Source organism: Ctenopharyngodon idella, chromosome 10 (genome assembly GCF_019924925.1).
Source record: "Ctenopharyngodon idella isolate HZGC_01 chromosome 10, HZGC01, whole genome shotgun sequence".
NCBI classification, from domain to species: Eukaryota; Metazoa; Chordata; class Actinopteri; order Cypriniformes; family Xenocyprididae; genus Ctenopharyngodon; species Ctenopharyngodon idella.
Window position 1 is genome coordinate 28389116 of NC_067229.1, and position 25927 is coordinate 28415042.

The 25927-nt window shown below is 34.5% G+C and overlaps 2 protein-coding genes across 9 annotated transcripts in view; both read right to left on the reverse strand.

The window, feature by feature from the left end:
- Nucleotides 1-6897, reverse strand: part of tjp2a (tight junction protein 2a (zona occludens 2)) — a 38253-nt gene extending 31356 nt beyond the window's left edge. For 2 of the 4 annotated variants that reach the window (XM_051909639.1, XM_051909638.1), the window contains exon 1: nt 6696-6897. The gene's annotated coding sequence lies outside the window, so the exon portion shown is untranslated. The remainder of the gene's footprint in view (nt 1-6695) is intronic. The other 2 variants (XM_051909640.1, XM_051909641.1) reach the window with 2 other exon arrangements.
- Nucleotides 6898-7501: 604 nt separating this feature from the next.
- pip5k1ba (phosphatidylinositol-4-phosphate 5-kinase, type I, beta a) overlaps nt 7502-25927 on the reverse strand; it is a 31103-nt gene continuing 12677 nt past the window's right edge. For 2 of the 5 annotated variants that reach the window (XM_051909967.1, XM_051909965.1), the window contains exons 2-15: nt 22553-22619; nt 21394-21462; nt 19468-19598; nt 19048-19165; nt 17575-17727; nt 16225-16521; nt 15944-16140; nt 14468-14548; nt 13617-13665; nt 13435-13519; nt 13176-13316; nt 11467-11596; nt 8972-9079; nt 7502-8862 (exon numbers count right to left, since the gene is read on the reverse strand). In XM_051909967.1, coding sequence (XP_051765927.1) covers nt 8853-8862; nt 8972-9079; nt 11467-11596; nt 13176-13316; nt 13435-13519; nt 13617-13665; nt 14468-14548; nt 15944-16140; nt 16225-16521; nt 17575-17727; nt 19048-19165; nt 19468-19598; nt 21394-21462 — 1569 coding nt within the window. In that variant the 5' untranslated portion in view covers nt 22553-22619 and the 3' untranslated portion in view covers nt 7502-8852. Of the gene's footprint in view, nt 8863-8971; nt 9080-11466; nt 11597-13175; nt 13317-13434; nt 13520-13616; nt 13666-14467; nt 14549-15943; nt 16141-16224; nt 16522-17574; nt 17728-19047; nt 19166-19467; nt 19599-21393; nt 21463-22552; nt 22620-23223; nt 23318-25927 lie in introns of all 5 variants that reach the window. The other 3 variants (XM_051909966.1, XM_051909968.1, XM_051909969.1) reach the window with 3 other exon arrangements.

Genomic DNA, 25927 nt, shown 5'->3' on the forward strand with positions numbered 1-25927 from the left:
AGCCACTGCAAATTAGATTCTAAATCTTTAATATAAAAACATAATATTATTAATGTTTAATAATATTGTTAATAAATTCATCTTTTATTCTTTTAAAATCACTGCAATATTCAGATTTTTGCTTAATTTAATACTGGCAGATATATTGTTAATATTCTAAAAAAAAAAAAAAAAGCCCTAATTCCAAGTTTCATACGCATATCAATTCAAATATCCTATTAGAATAATATTTGGGCAGTAGTTTTGAAAGGAACTGAGTTTGTCTATAATTAATAAACAGAATAATCTGTATGATGATTATTGACAGTAATAATATTGATCAATATGTGGATGTTGACCAGTTAGCCATTTAACAGAAGTAGAAGTGTTCGCTCCAAAATCTAAAGACATCCTTGTCATGGATTTTTTTGTTTAAATTTTCGTGAAATATTTTTAATATTTTGTGATTTTACACATAAATCATTAAAATGATTTTTTTTTATAATATATTGGCCACGCTGCACTCTAAATATCGGAATCTCCCATTGAAAAACCAATACTTAAGAACGATGTGACAGATGTCATGCTTCTTTGTGCAATTTGAGTCATATGTTTTTTACTTGTCCCATGTTGCAAAATTTTTGGGTTAACTATGTCTAAAGTGTTAAAAGTTAGAATTGATGTTTGCCCTGCTATAGCAATCTTTGGGATACCAAAAATTTGGTCTCAGTTTAATTAAAAACAACTGGATATTTTATCCTTTACCTCTTTGTTAGCTAGGCGCCGTATTCTGCTCCACTGGAAATCTAATAATCCTCAAACAACCTCCCAATGGCTAGTGGATACCATGTTTTTTTTTAAACTGGAAAAAGTAAGATGTTCTGGGAAAAGTCTTTTTTTTTTTTTTTTTTTTTCAATAAATGGCATCCCTTTATAGATTACTTCAAGTCTCTTAATATTCTACCTCCTGGTTAATATATGATAATGTATATATATTTTGTTTTAAGTATATATATTGTATTTGATCTATTTGTATTATTAGGACTTATTTTCTATAATTAGTTATTTATTTTATGATTGTTTTCTATTGGTTATATTATTTTATTTATTTTTTTTTGTTATGTATTATGTTTGGGTTTGGTCTTAATGTAAAAAATGTGTTAAAAAGAATTGTAATCTATTTTCTTGTTGTAATAATATTTGCTTTAATAAAAAAAAAAAAAAAAAAAAAAAAAATGAACCAAAAGGAAAACCAATACTGATTGACAACTATGTTGACCAAAATAAGGTTGCGGTCTTCTCTCAGTTAAGTGTGATCATAAAACAAGTTGCTACTGTTATAATAGCAGTAGAAACAGTCATAAGCACCTTCCAATAGGCCTATCAACAAAAACGGTTGCTATATAAAGTCACAATTACAAGCTAAAAACGTGCTGTTGCTGATGTCAGCAGTGTTGTGACCTTGTTCACACAGACATGCCCGTATATGTCTCCACAGTCATAGTTCTGTTCAAACAACCACTCCCATTATAGTCACATTACACACTATAATAGCTCTTAAACAATACAATTGCAAATGCTTCACACTACAGCAGTTTAAGAGATTTAACCAGGACCATAACCTCTTAGACAAGTCCTTTAGACAAGTAACCTCCTTAGACAAGTCCCCACCAATAATTAGAAATGGCCAACCAAATCAAAGAAGGCGGTTTTTACTGTTCACATAAGATGAGTGTGAATTCCAACACGATGCGTTTTAATGGTGAAAGAGTGCACAGTAATTTGTAAATAGCTAAACATTTAATATTTGATTACTGTTTTACGATAGAAATGTTCAGCGACCAACAGTAATATCCAGTGGACTGGTATCGGCAGATACTCAATATTCACTGACTCGGATCGGAGAAGGGACACAAAAAACCTGATCGGGACATTCCTAATTTAAATGGATTACTTCATAACTAACTATGAAAAATAAACATTTTCGTCAGATCACTTAGGCCGCATTTACACTGCAGGGGCCTCATTTATAAAATGTTGCGCAGAAACCGTCCTAAATTTGATCTAGGGGTGTGCGATATAACGATTTTTGATCGTGGACGATTAAAATGTCTCCACGATCTGCTTATGAAGAAATATCGTAGTATCGAGCTACAGTGCTTTCTATCAGTTGCAGTTCCAGCGCCTCCGTCTCAGCATACTGTTCAACGTAACGTACATTCACGTTACATTTTAACGCAGCGTTGGAGTAATATTCGCGGGACACTTCAATCCACAAAAGTTCATTATTTCATGTGCCTTGCCAGTTAAACTTTTCTTTCGCGTGCTGATGCGCTGTTCTGACATGCGTTTTTCAGAGCGCGTTCACGCGAAGCGCACAGGCACTAAAAGCCTGTCAAACAGCGCCTGATTACTAAGTTATCTTTAGAGTCCGATTGCTCTAATACTGTCAAATACGCACAAAGTTTACATAAACACAGTTGGTTATGTCTAAAGTGAAAGTAAACATTTGAGAGAAAATTGGAGGCGTGGCTGTGTATTAGACATACGTGCAGGTCTTTAAAGTGACAGAGCAGCCTAATATTAACCATGCGGTCGCTTGTCCTTAAAGGGATAGTTCACTGTAATGTTGTTTCAAAACTGTATTAATTTCTTTCTTGTGTAGAACACAAAATAAAATATTTTGGAGAATGTGGGTTAGCCGGACAGTTGGTCTCTATTGACTACCATGGTAGGAAAAACATAGTCACTGTGGACCAGCAACTGTTTGGTCACATTCTTCAAAATAACTTTTTGCTCTTGACTGATAACTTTAATACATTAGCTTTATTAAGAATCAATGTATAATTTATACAGTGAAGTCTAGTGTTATATTTTTATATTTGTTCATTTAATTTTTTACTTGAATGCTACTGTTAAATACATCTACTGTAGCTGAAAAAACAAATCATTTTATTAATTTCATTTGTATAATGTGTAGCCTATGTTTTTCTTCTTTTTTGTAATAACAAAGATAAAATAATGACAAAGATTTTTATCTTCGCCACTTTGGCCTAAATGTCTGCCATTTTTAATTTTATTTTATATTTTGTTATTTTGTAAGGCTTTGTTTTTAAAATAGGGAAATTAGTTTGGCTGTAATGCTCAGTCACTTGCAAAATAGTAAAAAACAACATGAAGAATCGTGATAAAAATCGTGAATCGTGATTTTCCTGAAAAAAATCGTGATATGATATTTTTGCCATATCGCCCACCCCTAATTTGATTTTACGATCATTTCTCGACGTGCGTACGTTTGAGTCATAGAATGAACGTACACACAGAAAACGAGCGTACGCCTCTCTTTCAGATGTAAAATCTATAAATCGCAAATGATCTTGAACTTGCGCACAGCTGAATGGTTTCAGTTCCCCACGTTGTAAACGACACCTAATTAATGTCATTTACATATAAAAGATCAACAGTCATCGTCCAAATCCTTAGCGAGCTGCAAGAATAGCTTAAATTTCCAAAAACCTGCAGTAATCTGACAACGAAAAGTCTGTACATCTGCTCAGACCCTGACGTGGCTTTATGCACTTTTCCACAACAAAGACCGTTTTTATAAATATGAGCGTTGCCGTGGATTTAAGCGTACGCACACTCTAAGATCAAACCTGTGCATATGCACGCTTTATAAATGAGGCCCCAGGTCTTGATGCCCAATTCCTATTTGTTGACTATATCTGATTATTTTGATGACCAGCTTACATCTTCTTTTAAAAGTGACCCAAATCTGATATCTGTATTTACACTATACACTTGGTGAAACAATTAGGTAGACGTACTGACCCATAGCTTAGGCTGAAAAGGAAGTAAAAATGGAGGAATTTGCAATGGACTCAGAAGAAATGATAATACAAGCTTTTGCTTTCCGCACCATCTTTAAAGGTTAGCAAAACATTGGGTTGAGCCCCTGTCCTCCATTGCGCTATTGAAAAAGAGTCACGTGATCACGGCTGGTGTCCACCTGAGTTGATGTCATTCGCCACCATCACTTTTTCAATGACGTACGACTCACATTGGCAGGAGAATATCGATCTGTCTGCTTACATGGCAGACAGGTTTGGAATGACATGAGTGTAAATGATGACAGAATATTCATTTTTGGGTAAATATCCCTTTAAACGTGTCATTCATGTACTGACAGTAGCACAAGTTCTACAAGAAAGTTTAATACTAATGATTGAGAGATTGTTTAAAAGTTAAAACAAATTTTTTTTTTTTTTTTGTGTATATATATATATATAATTTTTTCATACATATTTAATTATTTATTTTTGATTTTTGGGGAGGGGGATCATGTAAGGGATTAATAATGGACAACATTTTATTGTTTACTGTTTTTATGATGCCCTATTCTGTACTGTCCCTAAAAACCAATAAAAAAGATTGGGAATAAAAATTAAAACACATTATGAACAAGTCTTAAATAGTGCCTCAGCAAGCATCACTAATAATAATAATTGAGAAATACTACAGTAGTCATATCCTGCTAATAATGTATTGTTTAGTTCTAAACTGTTGACCTACATGAATAAATGAACTTTGTCCTTCACTCTGACACAATGTAAAAGCTGCTCAGGCACAGCTCCAACACAGTACAAACTTGGAACAGATTTTGGAATACGCCTGAGTGACATTAAATAGCTCCAGCATCCGAAGTATTCCTAAAATATGAAAGGTAGACGCATCAAATAATATATAATCACACACCTGAACAATATTTTTTAGAAAACACCAAAAATGTACCAGTATTAGTAACACTATGAAATTCTTAAAATCTATAAACTTTTGCAAGACTTGTCAATGATTTGTCTGTGAACCCCCATGTAACAGATAAAGACACTAAAATTAATTTTACAGCATAATGTTTAGAAAATCCCTTCAGTCAGCTCCAGTGGATTAAGAACTCAAAAGCATTATGAAACCAGACATAACAAACGTGATTTCAGTTTACTATTTTCAGTCTACTGATTCTGCCAAGCTCATATTAAATGTGAACAAACAACATTATGTTTTAAACCTTGTATAAATGTCTCTAGAAACAGAAAAATGATTTTGTGTGTTCTCGTGTATTTCTACTATTGTCCAAGTCATTTAATGCCTTTACGTAAGCAGCGCGTGGCAGCATAAGCCGGAGTCTTTCCCCATGTGTTCGGCCCATGCAGAATCACAGTCTACATTATGCAATGCACATATGTACTGCCAGTCTCTGCCAGATGTATATTCAATCAACAGATAAAACATGTCACATTTCAATCACACCTAGCTTTACAGAGTAAACATGTAAGCCTGTAATAATAACCCATGATATAAAAGCGGTTTATCTAAAATAGTTGCAGCTTTCCTATAAATTTCATCATAAATTCAGGATTTTAAGGATCATGTCAGGTTAAAGAGAGAGTCCAGAATTTTTTGCAATCAGCTGCTGGTCTAAAATTAAGAAATACAGGCAAATGTTTGTGTATGTTATTCTAGGTTTATTTCTCCAAACACCACCAGCACTGAAAGTATTCTTATCAGCAAAACACTGATCTCATCCCTCCCTATATAACCACTGCTGTCCTCATATGAGAAACTCTGAGTCACACAACAAAACTATGAGTCCATCACATTCCGCACGTGGACATGAGGAATGAGAGAAGGACAATGGGGTGAAGTATGGGAAAATGTTTTATGTACTGCCACATACAATTTCATTATAGATAGACGCACAATTCTCACACAATTGTGAGGGGGGAAAAAAGCCAGAATTGCGAGACATAAATTCTAAATTCTGACTTTTTTTTCAGTTTTTTCCTCAGATATGCAAGTTTAGGCTCTCTCTCACAATTCTGCCTTTTTACTCGCAATTGCAAGTTTATATCTCACAATTCTGCCAAAAAAACTGTCCAAATTGTGAAATATAAACTTGCAAAATTTTTATTTTTGATTCTGAGGTGGAAACAAGCTTCCATATTTACACTGTTGAGGAGAATATTAACTGTGCAATTACATGTTAGAAATAAAAAAAAATGTGGTATTTTAAAAGATTTATTGACCTTGACACAGTCATGACTGTCCTCCCTATGATATATGATATCATGTTGGTTATATTTAGCAGACGAGTTCAAATTATTTTAAAATAAGCAGTTTTATTAAACTGTTCTTTTGTTTTGTTGTAGAAAACAATAAATGATTGTGTAAAACTACTTAAGTTTTTCTTTTAAATAACTTTTTGTTACACTTTTTCTTGTTTTTTAATGAGTTTTTGCATTTGTTTACAAAAAAACTATTCTTACAAAGAAAAAAGTGTATAATAAGTTTAGTTGCACGTCTGAACACTCCAGCGTTATGACATGAAACACAAAGCAAGCGTGAGAGGAAAACACACTGAAGTATCGGAGAAACACACCGGACAGAGAACACACTGGTCTTTCATGATAGGCTACTGTAGGCCTGAAACACTCTGCCAAAAGCACGCGAACTGCATTCAACGAGATGGCAAAAGCAAATACAAGTCCGTACTAAAGTTCACATTAATGTGTACATAAACTAAAAGCAGCTGTTGTAAGTTCCTGTGACCTTACTTAAGTTTTTATCAGCCTCCTCCCCTAAACAATAGACAACCGAAACCAGTCAACAGGGAAATGCGACAAAAACAAACAAAACTGCCCCAGTGTGAAAGAACGTACCTTTAGAGAGGCCGATACTGAAGCGCCGTAAACTCTTGACAGAAACACGCGGGATTCCTTGTGATATGCGACTGGACACTTCCAGAAAAAGATTGAACAGCTCGATTCTGTGTACAATCCCAGATTTCCTGAATCGTCCAGGTATGGGCGTGCCCATGAGCGCGCAGGTGAGTCTAGCCGCGCGTTCCCAAACCACGTGACCACGCCGTTTCATACCTGTGCATGACCATCCGATTTGATTAGATCTTTAGTGTGATGTTTTAAACTTTTTAAGTTAATTGATTCTTTCTTCTTTCTAACATGTAGTGTACCCTATCTTGTATTATTAGGCTATAATAGTAAGAATAGCCTATATAAAAACATAAAATGTAGTCAAAAAGATTAATTACATTTAATAAATGTTCAAATGTTTTAAAATGATTTGAGATTATATTCCCTGCAATAATCATATCTATTTTGAGACATGAGTATGATTTTCAGTTCAACTGATTAAACAATAGGTTACATTATTGTTATACTTGAGATGTTAAGCGAAATGATTTGAAATCATTAAAAAAAAATGCTGAAGTTATTTTGAATAATTGTTTACCTGTTTAAATCACTAACATGACACATTTTGCCTCATGAGTATTTGCGTTAATCTTCGTTAATCTTTATATTTAAATGTTTATCAATCATATTATAGGCTAAACCTTTCATTATTTATTTTCACATAAATTGCGTTGCTTGTCAAAATTCAATAAAATAAATATATTTTTTTATTTGAAATAAGACTAGACTAGAAATAAGCATATTGTACTTAAAGATGGCCTTTATCCCCTTTTAATAACATTTTGATGTAATAATACAATACATAATATACATAATATATTGGTTTGATCATAGAGCTTATGTCCTACTGGGACAAACAACACCAAAACACCCCCTAGTGGATTGTATGCGGCTATTGCAAGCAGTGAATAGAGTCTGTTGCACTATTGCAGCTATGCATCAACAACAGATAAACAGATAAAGAGCTTTGTCGGACACATTTTTATGTAGGACCAAACCTGCAGAAATAAATAAATGTGGAAATAAATACATGTGGGGATAAATAAATATAAAAATAGATGAACGCATAAATAAACATAAAAATACATTAAAAAAATGCAGAAAAATAAATACAGAAAATAATAAATGAAGGAAAAAGTAACACAAATAATAAATTTAGGATTAAATTAAATTTAAAAATGAATTATATTTGTTTTAGTCATTTATTACTTTATTTATTTTTACTATATTACATTTACTTATCTATTTAATTATTTATTTTTTAATTTCTGCAGGTTTGAACTTCCATACTTTCTAACTGCTATCTTTAATTATGTTAATTCATCATAAATAAACAGAATAACTTAAAATAAGAATTATTGGTGCATTAATGTACCTTGCAGCTCTTCAGGCATATTTTATAGACAGACAAATTCATGCGAGGCAGAAAAAGTAGAAAAGTTCTACTGAAGATGCAGCATTTAATAGCAACTAAAACATTCTACATAAAAGCACATTTAATATATTACTCTAATCAAAATATATTTAAATACATATTTATAAAAAAGTTTTTTAAAGATTTATGGTTTTTAACTTTTAAATCCATTTCAATCTTTACACATAGTAACATAGACCATTATAATTGTGCCGATTGCGCGTCAAAATCACATGACCAAAACAATGTTTGGTACTAGTCATCGTACTGTAATGATCAAATAAATGAATGAAATCATTACCCACACAATACAAGTCAGGAGTGCTCACAATATAATTATACCATGATTATTAAATAATAAATTATATATGTCTTTGTATGACACATGCTTTAATCAGGTGTCACACCTTTAACATGTGTACCGACCAGTGCATTTATGATATAGTTACAGTACACTGGGCTAATGGGAGTGTAACTATCATTATGCAACAAACTTGTGCTTGCAAGTGGGTACAAAGTGCACAGTCTAAGGCACTGCACTACTATAGTGTAGCAATCGTTCTGCCATTGTTTCAAAAATAAGGCTTTTCTCAGTCCATGTGAATTAGCAGCTAGAGATATCCATTGTGCAAAGTTGTGGAGTGACGGGTGAGACAGCAAAGTTTCGATGATCTGGTCCACTTCAGAAGGCCTCACGCTTCACTTAAAAAGAAAATAATATGAGCCACAATCAGTGATCTGGAGCGAATGACACAAAAGAGTTTGAGTTCCAGGGGAACTACAACACAATAGTGATAAGGTGTGACTTAACTCGAATCTACTGACCAGGTAGACGTCCAGACCAGACTCAGGTGTGCTCGCCTGTGAGTCTGAAATAGGAAGAGTGCTATCCTCCAAAGCAAGAGTTGAGCTGGATGCTCTACAAAAAACAAACAAACAAAAAAAAAACAGTGATAATTCAGACAGAAAGCTATTATATTTAGCTAAAAAAGAAGTGGAAGCTCTGTAAAGAAATATGGAAGTTCACAAAGACCTTTTAAATCAAACTAATATGTCTATATTAGTGTGTGTGTGGTCTTGGTATTCCCTACGTTATGGGTCCAAAAATGTCCCCACAAGCAGGACTTGACATTAATGCCGAACGTGAGTGGATTTCAGCAGTGCGTGTAATGCAGTCACTTCTACTAGCCACTTTGGCGGGTTGAATTTTATATAAAACAGGGCTGCCAACTCTTACGCATTTGGCGTGAGACATGCTTTCAGGCTCTCAAATTAAAAAAGCTAATGTGCTGGGCAAACCGTTTGGCATATGACATCAATAATTTTGATGTTATACGCCATTCGGTCGCGCAACGCCGCATGAAGTCGAACACGTATTGATAAGGTATGGGTTTTATTTAAACCAATGAAGACCTGCAACCTCTTGAATGGACCAGTCTGTACCAATCACATTTTCCCCACACCTTGCAAGGTCACTGTATATATGCTGCTGACTCCCACCTGCGAGACGATCACCAAATATGTTTAGGCGGCATTGTGAAACATAGTATTTGTGCACACAAAGCAGATTTACACATCTAAGATAACTAATATCTACTGTATAACTCTCTCATCTCTCCGACAGTGAGCTGACACACAAACCCGCCTCCCCTCACTCACTCATTTCATTTGCTCCAGATGAATATTGTTGGTGTTATAGAGCTTCAATTTCGGCATGGGATTGCGCATATTGTGCATAAGTTTACTCATTCCCGCAGATTTTTGTGACATAAAGCCGCCTCTTAGTACTAATTGAGTTCTTTTTCGCACACAAAATACCAGTCTTGGTGAGTATTCACGTAAACACAGTCAGTTATGTTTTAAAGGCACACTATGTAAATTTTCGCCGCTAGAGGTCACCCATTCAAAACAAAGGCGTAGCTTGATGACACCAAGATTGAGCGTGGAATCTTGGGAGATGTTGTCTTCACCTCACAGCCGATGGAAAAGAATCGGGATGGGACTCGGGCAGAAATCATGTTCATGGATGAGATTATTAACGTTACTGTAGTATGAAGCAGAGCAGTGGAACTTTTATTATGCCACAGTCGCCGTTTCTTCCAGTCAAGCGTATGTGGGGTAATGCAGTGCTGTTTATCATATTAGATGCATTTGAGTGTGTTGAAAATGATGTTATAACGTTACTTTGTGCGTTCACTCGGCGGCTGCTATGATACACTTGTTGCACACAGCAGTAAGCTAGAGCGATATTAGAATATCATATTAATAAATGCTGGATGGCTTGTGTTGATAAATGGCATGCAATTAATTTAAATCATATTGTATGACGGAGAAAATGTTGTATTACTGTTACTAAAAATAAAGCTGCATCAGATTATGCTATGTTAGCCACTTGACAAAATAGTGTTTTTCTCTGAGGCATGGTAAAAACATGCAGTCACGGAAAATCAAGAAAACAAGATTCAAACAATAAGACTAAACGTGTTGAGCTATATAACAATAATTAGTTTTCTGTCTATAAATGTAACCAAACAGTTGTTCCCTTGTCTAATAAGACATGTAATATATTAAAGCATCTTTGACGTTTCCATGGTTTCTACAAAATAAAACCAGAAATCAAGGGTAACGCACGTATGACGTCACTGATAAGCGACGCACAGACACGGTCTGTGTCCTGGTTAAAATTGCTTATTTCTCTGGATTTAAACATTCTTGGAAACATCTGGGATAATGTAAGTACACAAGTCAACAAAATGTAAGTGAACGTAAAATAAGAGCAAACAATAAGTGAACGTAAACAGTTGAGAAAGAAAACAAATGTGAAACAGTATAGTGGATCCGTGTGTCAGATCTTAAAGTGACAGCAGCCTAATATACCTGCTGCCAAATTATGAGATAATATTAAAAATATCTATATGGGAGTTTTCCCCATGGTATCAATGTCAAAATTGTGGCCAGTGAAAATGCTGAGTGGTTAGTTATTTTGGAACACCACTAACCACAGTGGCTGGTGAGCAAAAAAGTTAATGTCAAGCCCTGCCCACAAGGTTAGTAATACCGTAGTTTTTGACCTTGTGGTGAATTTTTTTTGGTTCCCACGAGAAAAACAACATAAATCATACATAATTTTTTTTGAAAATGTAAAAATGCAGAAAGTTTCCTGTGATGGGTCGGTTTAGGGGATACAATATACTGTTTGTACAGTATAAAAATAATTATGTCTATGAAAAGTCCCCATAAAATGTGTGTGTGTGTGTGTGTGTTTGTATGTATGTGTGTCTATGTATGTGTGTGTTAGGTAAACACCTGTTTTCTGTTTGCAGTTCAGTTTTCACATCATCTATAGAGGAAGCAGAAGACAAAGTGGCCACTGAAATAGCTGGATTGAGCATTGTGGAGCTTGGAATAACATCAGGTTTCTGAGAGGATTGTGTATCTGTTAAAAAGAAGTAGCATTAGAAAAAAAATTATGAATCTTGAATGTGTCAGAAATGTTAAATTGAATGGTATCCCTTGTAAAAATTAAAGTAAACTTTAGTATAATTTTAAAAAGATTTTTTTCATGATTACTTCTATTGTCATGTATTGACATATAAGTAATGTATTTATTTGTAATTACACATTTGCTGCAATTTGAAAATAAATGAATAAAATGAACTTTAAATGTAATGTTAAATAACACTGTCATATGTATGTTTTGTTTTGGTTTAGTTTTAGTTCCGGGACCTGTTTCCTTTATTCTCATTTTCCTACCACTTGTTAGTTTCCTTGGTTATTGATTAAGTTGTGCACTTGTTTCTTTTGATTAGCCTCCCTTGTGTATTTAAGCCCTTATTTATTTAAGTTTCCTCTGTTCACTGTTCAGTCTCATTTGCATTCTACGTGGTTGAGTATCCTTACTTCTAGTTATTCTCCTGCATATCTCCTAGTTGAATTTTGCTTAAAGACAGTTTGTTTTTTTGTACTCCATTAATTGTGCGCTCATTGCAACCACCCACCTCATTACAAACACACTACAGTTCAAACTAAGTACTTTGCTGCTGTTTTGACGGAAACACGGAAGTGCTGAACTGCATCAACTGTGTAGGAAAATGAAGGGGTAGAGAGGAAATTGTTGAATAAAGTCGTTATTTTTGTTTTGTTTTTGCACACAAAAAGTATTCTCGTCGCTTCATAACATTGAGGTTGAACCACTGTAGTCACGTTGACTATTTTAACGATGTCTTTACTACTTTTCTGGACCTTGAATGTGGTAATTTCGTTGCTTTCTATGGGAGATAAAAAAAAACCTCTCAGATTTCATCAAAAAATATCTTAATTTGTGTTCAGAAGATGAACAAAGGTCTATTTGAGCTGTCTTATCTAAAAGCAACTTGCACTGACATATCTTAAAATATGTCAGTGCCATTGTTTTTTCTCAAGATGCACACCAGTAATGTTTTTTTCTTAGGCACATTTTTTTAAAAGCTAATCAAATGTCCTAATTTAACTAAGGCCTACTTCCGGCTTAATCTAAGCCCTGTCTGTGAAACCAGACCATTGATTTAAAATGTACTTTAAAGTAAAACTATTAATTTGACATTATTACAAAGGGTACTTTTTTAAAAGTGTACTTAAGTGTGTTTATAAAAAGTCATGAAAGTGATCTCTTTAAGATCACTTGGCCTTTTACAGTATTTCATTAATACTATGTTATTGGTAAGCAATAACATAGTATTAATGAAATATACTTTTTTAATATACTTTTAAAATCTGAATTATACATTCAATACATGCACTTCTTTTTCACAAGGGATAAAATATTATCATTTCAACAAAGAGAGATCCATTTCAGAGAGAGATCCACTCACCCTCATATCACTCCAAAAATAGCATCATACAGGTTTGGAATGATATGCAGTTAATAATAACAGAATTTTCATTTTTTGGGTGAACTGTTCCTTTAAGCAAAAATGAAGAATTTTTAAAGGTGTAATTCTAAAGTACTCTTCTGAGGTGGCTTGTACAAGAAGCACCTGTATCATCAAGGTTTTCGAGGCTTTGGGCCCTCCTCTCTTCTTGACTCTCTTCTTTTACAGTCGACAGAACTTCCTGTGAGGCCGACCTACACGACGGCATAGAGTTTTTCTTCCTTCTCGAGGACGCCCCACGGAGAGCTAAAAGTAAAAATGTGGAAAAAGAAAGGAGAAATGTGAGATGTAAAACAGCATTTCAAATGATAATATTCATTGAAAATGAATACCATTGTAAATAGAAAAGAAGCATTAAACTTACGGTGAATCTTTTTAAATACTGTGCCACCCATGAATTTCAGGAATCTGTCAGCGTAGAAATTAGGTCTATGGACAGATACTGTGTCCTAGCATGCAAAGTTGCAGAGTTGTAAATCATGATAATGTTCAAATAGAAGTATATAAGAAAAGAATATTTCAGTTTAAAAAAGGAAAAATACATACACCATCATGCACAAGAGCCTTCCATGAGTGCTCAACCTTCTTTATAAATCTATATATATAAGATAGAAATATTCAGTATTCAACATTTAATTATGAGTATCAGTATCAGTAATTATTAAGTATTTATATTTTTGTCAGGTGTGTCACAGTCCTGTGGCTGCAAACACATGTGAAAACCAGCAGGGTAATCCACAATATATAGACTTTGTTTACAAACACAAATGACCAATGACAATAAATGACAAGAAATGACCAAGAGAAACTGAAACACAGGCGCTGCGTCTGAAATCGCGTACAATCTGAGTAGGTACAACAGTTCATTTGAATTTGAATTTGCTTCGCAAGCTCTATATAGTATGAATATTGGTAGTATGAATGAAATTAAGACGTACTACATCCGCTATGTCGTTACTGTCACATGACCTACCAGCTTCAGTTGGATCGCTTCACTTCTATTCGTAAATCCCCTCTTGTGGCCTCATGGAATAATAAAGTGTCCATCGAATGCACACTTCAGAATCTCGGCGGAAGTAGTAGGTCATCCGGGGACGTTTCGCCTACTGTTTTTCAAATACTACGTATTCAGATATATTTCTCTTTTGGCATATCTGTTTTTCGCATACTATATAGTAGGGAGGTATTCGATTTCGGACGCAGCGAGGGAGTATAAATACTAGATACAAACAAAGGAAACTAAATGAAGAAGAGGTGAACATAATCAAACAATCAGTTAATAACCACAGAAACAAACTAATAATGGGAACAAAGGGAACAGGAACTAAACATAGAAAGGAAACACAGGAACTAAAGGAGTAATAAACTTAGCATAACTTTTACAAGGTGTTTCATACCTGTAGGACTGCAGGATATCAATAATCCCCAAAAAGATCAGCAACTTCTCTTCTTTGTGTTTAGCAGGGATGCCACCCAATCTAGAAACAAAACAGATGATTATTTCAAAACTAATCCAATGTCAGTCATAAAATGTATTGGAAATGTTTGAAAAGAACAGAGGAAGCATTTTAAATTTTTTGACATCCTATTACCCCCCTTCTTTTAGTCAATCAGAGTCCCAGGAAACACTCTTTTTCTATGAATCATTTTGTGTATTCAGATTAGCTGACATAAAAAAAAAAAAAAGATTATTTATATATATATTTATACCATGGTCTGTCTGAATACTCGATTGGCTGAAAGGTGTGCAATAAAACCTTTTAATGCACAGGTAGTTCCAAGTCAGTTTAATCATTGTTCTATATTAATGCGCTGTTTTCATTGAAGCACACAGACGCCACTCGGAGATCGCGCTGCGCACACACAGAAACATTCAGGAGCACAGAAACTTATCAATGCTGCACCGCGACTTTATTAATAGAATAGCATCGCTACCGAATCGCATACATTACATTTCTCAGCAACGAGGGGATAACATCACTGGTTTTGAAGCAATTAAACTCACGGCGTCACTGATAATAGAGAGAGATGCTGAACAGACACAGGTATAAATCGCTTCCCCTTTCTCTTTCTCTCTGTCTCTCTGTCGATAATGAATTAAATGCTATAATTCATTCATTCAAAAAAAAATGTAATCTTTTGCACTACTTTATCTCTGTGTCTGATTCAAAGCGGGCAGAATGAGCTCTAACGAGCCATAACTGACAAAAATAACCATAAATTTTACCCTTCCGGTCAAATCAATAACAGCTTTAAATTTGTCAAATGACCATGGTATAAGCAGGATAATCCACAGCTAGCTGTGCATTAAATGCTTCACATCAGGTGGTTCTTTTCCACCAACATTGTGCATTAAAATCATTTAATGCACAGCTAGCCGTGGATTATCCCTTACATATATATCACCAAGGCTGCATTTATTTGATCAAAAATACAGTAAAGACAGTAATATTTTGAAATATTGTTACAATTTAAAATAACTGTTTTCTTTTTTTTTAATATATTTTAAAATGTCATTTATACCTGTGATGGCAAAGCTGAATTTTCAGCAGCCATTACTGCCTAATATTTTTGTGGAAACTGTGCTGCATTTTTTTCAGGATTCTTTGATGAATATAAAGTAAAAAAGCAAAACAAAAAAACAACAACAAAAAACAGCATTTATTATCAATTTAATGCATCCTTGCTGAATGAAAGTGTTAATTTCTTTTTGAAAAAAGTACTGACCCCAAACTTTTGAACGGTAGGCCGACATGTCTTTGAAAGATAGATTTTTGGAGAAAGGGCGTGTGGTGAAAGTTTGCAAAACAACTTAAATTGCTTACGGCATCTTTTATTTCTGTTTACTCTGAAAACTGAGCAATACCACTCACGTGTCATCATCGGCGTCAGGAAGAGGCTCAGCAGCTTTGCCATCTCCTTGAATCGACTCCCGGGCTGTGGAGTACAGGACCTTCTGCCCACCCTGACGCTTACTGTCTCCTCTGTTGCCTCTCCCCCTCATCTTCCTATCCAGAACATGGATTCCCAGCAGCAAACTATAGTCCATGATTTTAAAGCTTTCCAACACCTGTGGAAGAAAATGAATGGAAATCACAACCACAAAACACTTATAATGCTAAAGAGTTCTGCAGTTTTTAACAACACGACTCACCCGACAATCTCTCTGAAGAGTCTTCATCAAGGCATTGTACGTGTCTGCATCAAAGTAAAGACCTTCGTGCATCTCCTGGAAGTCCAGATCTTTAAAGGTCGGGGATGATTTGGCACGCTCCTTCCGTGATGCTCTGCGTTTGTAAGTGGAGCCCTTTAAGTCATATTTGTAGTGCATTTTCAAAGAGCGAGGCAGAATGTTGTTCATCACCACCAATCTGATATTAACACCACCACACTGAATGCAGTACAGCCCGTAAAACTTTGGTAAGAGGGTCCTTGGGTTCTGATTCAGATTCTGCAATCAAGAAGGACAGATCCATTTTTCAAGAGAGAAAAGAATTGCTGTGAAAAATACTGTATACTTTCTGTAAAATTGCCAGAAGGTAGTATTATAAATAATTTATTAACATTTTAAAGGGTTAGTTCACCCAAAAATGAAAATTCTGTCATTAAGTAATCACCCTCATGTCATTCCACACCCGTAAGACCTTCGTTCATCTTCGGAACACAAATTAAGATATTTCTGATAAAATCTGATGGCTCAGTGAGGCCTGCATTGCCAGCAAGATCATCTCCTTTTTCAATGCCCAGAAAGCTTTACGAATCTTTTGTTTCAAATCAGTGGTTCGAAGCGTGAATCAAACTGCCAAAATCACACGAACCATTGAAATTTCGAAACACTTATGACGTAACGAAGACTCGTTTACTGAAATAACGTAAACCACTGATTCAAAACAAAAGATTCGTAAAGCTTTGAAGCTTCATGAAGCAGTGTTTTGAAATCGCCCATCACTAGATATTGTTGAATAAAGTCGTTATTTTGTTTTTTTGCCACACAAAAAGTATTCTCGTTGCTTTATAATATTAAGGTTGAACCACTGTACTCACATGAACTGTTTTAAATATGTTTTTAGTACTTTTCTGGGCATTGAAAAAGAAAATGATATTGCTGGCAATGCAGGCCTCGCTGAGCCATCGGATTATATCAAAAATATCTTAATTTGTGTTCTGAAGATGAATGAAGGTCTTACGGGTGTGGAACGACATGATTGTGATTAATTAATGACTGAATTTTCATTTTTGGGAGAACTAACCCTTTAAACATTTTAATGTGCAGTGTAGTGCTGTATTTCTACAGTGAAAAGGGCCATGAAATTAAACTGCAGTGAAATTGTGCTGTAAAATAATTATCTGAGTCTGCATTAGTCATTTTTATATTTACAAATGAATTGTAAATATGAGGAACTGGAATATTTTCGATTTAAAAAGAATCACTAAAAAGACAGCAGTGTATAGGGCAGTTTCTTCCTGTATTATTGTCACTCCTGTGGCAGATTGTGTGGCTCACCATGTAATAACCTGGAAGTAGCTTCTGCAGAAATTCAGCTTCTTTGTGCTGCACAGTCTTTATAATGAACTCATCATCACTGGTTAAGTAAAACCAGGAACTACTCGCTCCAGGGTTCGACAGTTCAATTAGAGGTTCTTTACAAATAGAGTACTGCAGATAAAAAAAAGAGGCATTAATAATGCAGATTCTACAGAAACTACAAACACATGTGCACTTGGGTCATTTTCAAATGGTGTCATTTCTGTGTTGTTAATGTTCACTAAAACTAAAACTATTAAAAATAATTTTCAATAACTAAGCTGAAATAAAATAAAAATATTAGATGAAAAAAGTACTTAAAATTAAATGAAAATTAGATGTTGCCATGGCAACTTAAATTAAATAAGCTTAAATTGAAGTACTAAAATTACTAAAACTAAAACTGAAATATTAAAGCTAAATAGAAATATAAAAAACTAAATATATTATATGAATATATTAATAAATATTAGAATAATATATAAATAATACTAAAATAACATTGCCTCATTTGTGTCCCAATGTCTTTGCAATGACATAATTTACAGGATGCTAAACTTTACTTGCATTAGTTATTATTTTTTGTCCCATTATTTGATATATTGACTCTTTAGTGTAATGCAAAATTTTAAATAAAACATTAATTTGATTAATTTTAGACCATTACATTTTAAAGGGGCTATATGTAAGAATTTTATTTTATTTTTTTTTTATTACCAATGTGTGAACAGCTTGTAATGAAACTTTGGGGGAACCAATGTTTTTTGTTGTTGTTGTTGTGGTTGTTGTTGTTGTTTTTGCATGGGGAGGGGGGGTTAAATTAAAGAATTAAATTAAATTAAATTAAATTAAAGAAAAAAGAATGGTAAGATTTCCAGGTCTATATATGAAGTAGGCCTAATAAATTTAAACTATTATTTACAAACAATATATTTTTTGCACATGCACATTCACCCTTAGTAGTATGTCTAAAATGTAAAAAAAAAAAAACGCAAAACGTTTCTTGTCTCATCACATTCAGTTATGAATTACATGAATCATGTAAATAATAGCATATTTTCAATTAAAAAAGGTGAACTTTCATAAAACTGTTGAGTAGTTTGCATCATTGGATATTACAGCTGTAAAACAGTTGTATGAATGTATGTATGAAATATATGAAATAAGTTGCTGGCTGCAGTTCACTTAACGGCTACCAGTGTTGCTAATAACAAGGGTTTCTGAATATAGCCCCTTTAATTAAAAACACTTTTTTGTGGAGAATATGATCTTTTGAAATTTCAGCAGTAAAAAATTAAATGAAATAATAAATAAAACATTTTTACAGTATAAATGGCACTATTTCCTGAGAATGACCTGCTTACTCTCTCAATTTCAGGATTCTTGACTGTAAATAATATAGTTACCAGTTATGATTGTATTAGTAAGTTTCCTATGGTTTCTTAGTCTTACCAGATAATCGTCTGGTTTAATCCCAAAGAGCTCCCTAAAGTAACGGAATGCCAAGGGAGCATAATTTTTAAAGCGAAAGTCAGGGTAATGGTGAGCTGGGGTCAGATTACTGCCTTCGCTGAAAGACAAAAGATACAATATTCATAACTGTGTTATTAAAAAAATGTGTAGCTCTATTTCAAAACCTAGTGACCCTATACAGCATTTTTAGGCATTGACCAATTTCTGACCAATTGCAGTAGGTATTCAGCTGTGCTAATTAATCATGCAGAAAATATTAAACAAGCTTATATCAAAATACAACAGAACTGTTGACATTTGGAACAGAGCCATTGTATCTTGTTTGAATAATGAGTCAATGGCAACCACACATTACATCTGTCAAGTGTGAAGCACAGTACACGGACGTTAATACTGTACCTTGGGAGAAAGACACTCTCAACAACGTAAAAGTCTTGCATGAGAACATCTCTGTCTGGTTTAGAGGTCAGATTGCCGACAGTGTACCCAATGCCGAGCTGGATGGCTCCTCTCAAGGCTTCAGCTGTGGGCTGAAAAAAATGAATGAAGTACAGGCCTCAGATCATGGGCAGAAGAAACATTCAAATACTGACGCGTACAGGAAAAGTAATCATCACTGTGCAGAGATAAAGGCCACTCTTATCAGTACTAACAGCACACATGGGAGGAAGTTAAAGACAAGGAAGTTGAGGTATATGGCCACTTTTAGAGGACTGGTCATGCATTTACAAGAAGACTTTTACTTAAACTGGTAGAATGTCACAATGTGAACTAATAAATACAAAAATATACAGTACTGTGGAAAAAATACAGTATGGTGAAACCGCAACGCCCTTGTATTGTGACAGCAACTGCAAAAAAAGTGCAAAATCTAGTGTTCTATCAAACATTTACAAGTAGTAAATGTTTACTACATTTACTAGTATCCCTCTGAACCAACAAAATGTCTTTCACAGACTCAATTATTTTCAACATAATTTTGAATACTAATTCTGACTCATAATTGTCACAATTGCAAACAGTATTTATTAAAGAAACAAAAAGGTAATCCATACAAGGGAGAAACAACGCAAACACAAACAGAACAACTCTACAAACCATGCAAAGACAACAACTGACAAACATTGACTGAAACATGGGGGCATTTATACACAAGAATGCAAGACGCTAACAAGGAACAGGTGAGGGTAATGAGTTACTATGGTAACTAACAAGAGTAACTAAAGAAACTAACAAGGGTAACTATAGGAACACACAAGGCAGCAATGGAAACGAAGGAAAAAGGATATAATCACAGGAAGTCAAACAGCAGAAACAATAGGAAAAAGAATGCACTTCAAAATAAGAGTCCTAAACATAAGACAGGGGAACACAAGACAGGAAACATAACAAAAATGCACAAAGCACATGCCCAGGTGAAAATAGTAAATTATATTTTGTATTTAAAAATTAATGCACATTGTATAGTAACACATTACGGAAAATAATTCTGTCCAGACAAAATTATTATTTTTTTAAATTAAAATCAGTATAAATAAAAGGTTGTATCATAAACACTACCGTACTAATACTTTATTTTTCAGTCAATTGAAGTATAATTACTTATCGTATTAAGAAACCATTTTACTTTATTATTTTAATATATTTTTATACTATTTATATATTGTACCTATTTGTTATATATTTCACATTATAAAAATGAGAATGAGATATGTTGTGGTACTACAGTAATTGTGGGGAAAGTGGGCGAGTAGGTGCTTAATATGAAAATAATAACATTTATTTTTTTGTATTTATTTGTATTGTATGATTTGGGGGTGAAAAGTGACCTGAATGTGTTCCTAAACACTCTATGTATCAGATGTATCAGTATTACAATGTATCATGTTTTGTGTGTCTTTTTTTTCACATCATTCTGCTGTCCTATTATTTTTGTCCTCTTTTGTTCCAGCTATTTCTATCCCAGAATTGACAAACATTGTCCCTAAACCCAGCATGCCATTTTGTTGGCAAATATCCACTATGCTAATATCCTAATATCCCTTATATCATGAGCCTCCTGTCCATGGTACACATTGCATGGCACACGGCTATAGTGTGATCACTGTTATGTAACAGTCAGTAGGAAAACAGCATTTCAGACCACGAGTATGACAAATCAGAGTGGGATATGAAAAACCAAATCCTACTAAATCCCAAAAAAGCTCACAAACACTACATTGTGCTACAGAAAAAATATTTCGGGTTAAGCAAAAATGTTGGCAATTAATTAATACATTTTTCCCTGATAAGTACAGATAAAACGTAGTTCTATTATGCACACACCTTTTTGTGGTCTTTGCCCCCAGTTTTCTGAGGTCTTCCACCTCCGGTCTCGTCTGCCGTTGAACTCATCTATTATTTAAAGTGAATATGCAAAATGCACAAAAATTACAATCATAAAAAAGGCCACATAAAAAAAAGAGAAAATCAATATAACAATACTGTACTATTAAAATAAGAATATGTAAAGGTAGCTTTAGATGTGAGCACTGTGCACAATATCAAACAGGAAATTAAGTCATGTGATGTTCCTGTTCTTGGTAAAGTTCAAAGCTGCTGATGCAAGAGATGCAACTCTAAAGCAGCTCATTAGAATCCGAGAATCATGTTTCCTCCAAACACAATTTAAACGTTTCGGTCTAACCATACCTTCATGATGCAGCATATGTGGTATTTAATTTCACAAAATTTAGAGAAGTTGCAGTTCTGCTTATTGACAGGAAAGGAGGAAACAAAGGAGGGAAAAAACATGCAAAATTAAACACCTTTCCTCTTTATACAGCAGCGCTCTATACAAATAAAGCTGACAATGGCCTCAGGGAACATAAAGATGTTTGTCTATATGAGGAATGTTACAAAAACTTGTTCAAGTCTAGTTCCACACAAAAGTGTGGGGGAAAAGTACTTAACTGTCATGAAGATAGATAAATAAGTAGATAGACAGACAGACAGACAGACAGACAGACAGCTAGGTAGATAGATAGATAGATACTTTAAAAAAGACCATAGGTAATAATTTATAATTATAATTTTAGTTATCTTTTTAAAAAATGGCTACATTTTCTTTATGCAACATATAACTATAATGCATTTTTGATAAATTTTGATTTTGGTGCAAATGCGACCCAGACAAGTTATTGACAGGTTTTGTGAGATACATACAACCATAGGCTTCACTGTATTCAGCAATTTGGCCAATTTTGTGTTCAGACTTCAAACCTTTTACACTCTCAGAAAAATTGTTTAGAGGTACAACAGGTGGGCAGGTTCATAGTATACTTTAAGGGTACATATTAATACTCTTAAGGTGTTAATATGCACCTTTTAGGAGTGGATAAAGTGTAAAGTTGTCCCTTTAATGGCACTGCCCCAGTGACAAGCTGTTGTACCGCTAAAAGTAAAAAGTGTGCAGTTTTTTTGGGCAGTATAGCATTCTACTTACCTTGTAAACCACTTGTTCATTAGAGGTTAGAGTCACTGCATATCCAGCCAAAAATGACTCCTGGTGTCTAGTACAGGAAGAATAAATAGAACATGAGTAGGTGTCAGGGGTCTGTCAGTGACTGATACTGAAAGTGAAAGACATTAAGGCAAAGGAAACAGAGTGCTAGTGAAAGTAAACAAAGATGGATGGAAAGAGAAATGGAATAAGTGAGAGCTTAAAGCTATTTATACACACACACAAAACACATGTTAAGTTCAGCTAATGCACTGTGTGAGGCTCAGTCGTTCCAGAAATTACAGATCACATGCCCACACACCACTGAATGTTATGAAACAGACTCTGCAAGATATTCAAATCCAACGGATGATGCACACAGCCTATTTCCTGTTAATAAACTGATGGCAGCACCACTAAACAAAAGTGTTTCTGTGCTATATCCCATGTCAATGAGGAATCGCTGTAAGGAGAAAGAGTTCCTAGTTAGAAAGCATCTAAAATGTTCCCATGTTAAAGCATTGCACAGCTGCAATACAACCATTGCAGGTTTTGATTAGTCTATAGTCATTATATTACATTGAAAGCTCCTTCTTTGACGTCAATAGAACTCTAGACCCCATATTTGGCAGTTCACGATTCAGCAATAGAAATGAGAAATGAGTTGTACATACCTCAGCGACACTAACTGCTACAAACCAACACAGCAACTAGTTGGGAAAGTGGCTTAAAGTTCTTTCTGTACTGACTGGCTCCTCGCAGTAGCCTCTAATATCAAAGAAGACGGATTTGCAATTAATCATGAAATCTTTCTTAAGACGGCCTGTCCCTCAATGCCCTGCCCACAAAACAAGCAAACAACCGCAGCCATGTACGTAAGAGTCCTAATTATTGAGGCATGGCCAGTAAGGCAAGGAGGATATTGCTTAAGGCGCTATTGTTTTCACGGCTTTGCTGATTTGCTCATATCTGTGTCAGTGCTGTAGATGATCAGATATACAGGGCACAAAGTTACAGTATAAAAATAGAACTTTATTATACTTTGTACTTTATAACCAACAGTAACCAGCTTTAATGACCAACTTCATTTTACTTTGATATAGGTAGCCATTAGAGTTTTCTCTCTTTTCTCTTGAAAATATTAGGCTACATACATAGTGACAATCTGCTACATATTGTATATAAAGATGCAAACAGAATCAAAACAACCATAAAAACCTGTCAGGATTTATTAATTTATTCAGTTCATGATCACAGTGACTTGAATACATATCCTCTACACTCTAAAGAAAAATGGTTCTAAACAGTACCAAATTAGGGGTTTTCAGCTTTTAACAGTAGCAGAACCCTTTTTGGTGCTAAATAGAACCCTTTTTATAAGGTTCCATACAGAACCATGCTTTGAAAATGCTATAGAACCTCAGTAGTATGATAAAAGTGATTTTATCAGATGGAAAAACAATTCATTTTAATATTTTTGAGGGTGCATACAATTTGAAATTCCAGGGTGTTCCATCTGTCCTAATAAAATAATAAAGAAAAAAAAATCTTGTTTAAATTAAAAAAAAATATATTATTATTATTATTATTTAATGTAACAAAACTAATTGCTTATATTTTAAAAACCTCAAAACAAATCAGTCATGTGGTGCAACCAACATGCAGGAAAAAAGCAACCACCTAAAATATCATAGTAACTCCATAGCAACCAGCCAACATCTTAGCACCTTGGTGATTTTTTTTTACCCAGACCACTATGTTAGTGAACCACCCAGAACACCCTAGCAGCCACATAGCAACACTACTTTTAAGAAATTATAAAACTCTGCTTCCTTATTAGTATTGCATAAATGTTCTCACAGCTTGTTGTATAAAGCATTATACATAAGTGAATGTATCACAAGCTGTTACGGGTGCTGTAAGGTCATAAACAACCAGTTTCATAATGAGCATGGACTTGTTAAAGATCCAAAGAGCTAAAGAAATGTTGCATTACACAACAACAAGCCAAAAAAGATTTTGGTTATCTAAGTATGACTCTCAAATCAAAATCAGAGATTTAACAGTAGTTGATATTACTGTTCCCAAAAGGTTTATAAGAAAATAACTGCAGCTCACTTTCAAAAACGCAACATGGCTTTCCCAGTTTAGATTTCCCGACCCTTAATTCTAACTCCCATGACCCATTGATTGCATAACTAATATGGAATGACTGGTGAACAAGCCAGTACATTATATGTATGGGTAGACTTAAAAAAGCCAATCTATAAATCTCTCACCACACAACTGGTTAAACTGACACATAAATGGAAAGTTTCCAGGGCAGCCAATATAAAAACGGGATGTTCTCTGTAGTCTCAAGCTTCTAATCGTGTTTTTCACACAGGGAACAAAGGGTTTGCCAGAAATAAGGATATTTGCAAGCCAAATCACAGGATGGCAGGATCAGCAGGGCTGAAATTTTCTCAAATCCTACAATGTGCAAAATAACCTAATATTTTAAAACTATCACATCATCATTACAGCCTCACACCCGGCCTGGAGTGAAACAATAGATCTTTATCACTGGGGAGAGGCATGGATTCGAGCACAGAAGCATAAAGCCTGTTTGCATTTGGCGTGGAGTGAGGGGAACGCAAATGACACATGACTCATGACATAAACCGATCACATGACCCTCTGTAAACACAGGGCACCTATAAAACAGAGCACTTGGCTTAGAATTGAGTGGAGAACAGTAACCAACAAAGATAATACTAATGTAAACAATAGTGTAAACAGGATATAGAAATGAAATGGAAGCAAAAAATAGCTTTTGGAGATCAACTGAAGACTTTCAGATGTTTTCTGTGGCCTCTGTTTTGTCTCTATGATGTTATGTATTGTAAGTATGTCAAAGCACATTAAACAAACCTTAGTAAATTTGCTTAATGGGATGAAGCAATTAACTTTTTTTTCCATACATGAAATACAGTGCTATCTTTCGTCTATGTATAGATGTATAATACATCTATGAACGCTTAGGCTTATTAAAATTATATGTATAGGTACAGCCTACGTATTTTTGTATAATGACGCAAAAATGTTTAATAGAGGGTATGCATTGACGTCACTTTCCTGTCGGAATACGTCCCCTCAGCCGGACTGAGTGGCAGTGTTGCCAAGTCCGCAGTTTTCCCGTGGAATTAGGTCTTCTTTAACACTGTTGCTGCGGGTTGTTTTTCATGTCCGCGGGTTGAAGTGACCCCAAATAACATGATATTTAGCCCCAGGAATGCAAATTTTACCAGGGAAACCCCAGTAACATTTCCATACATTTAAATGTATAATTATATGTGCCTGATTTTGACGCCGGGGAAATACATAAAGCAAATTTGC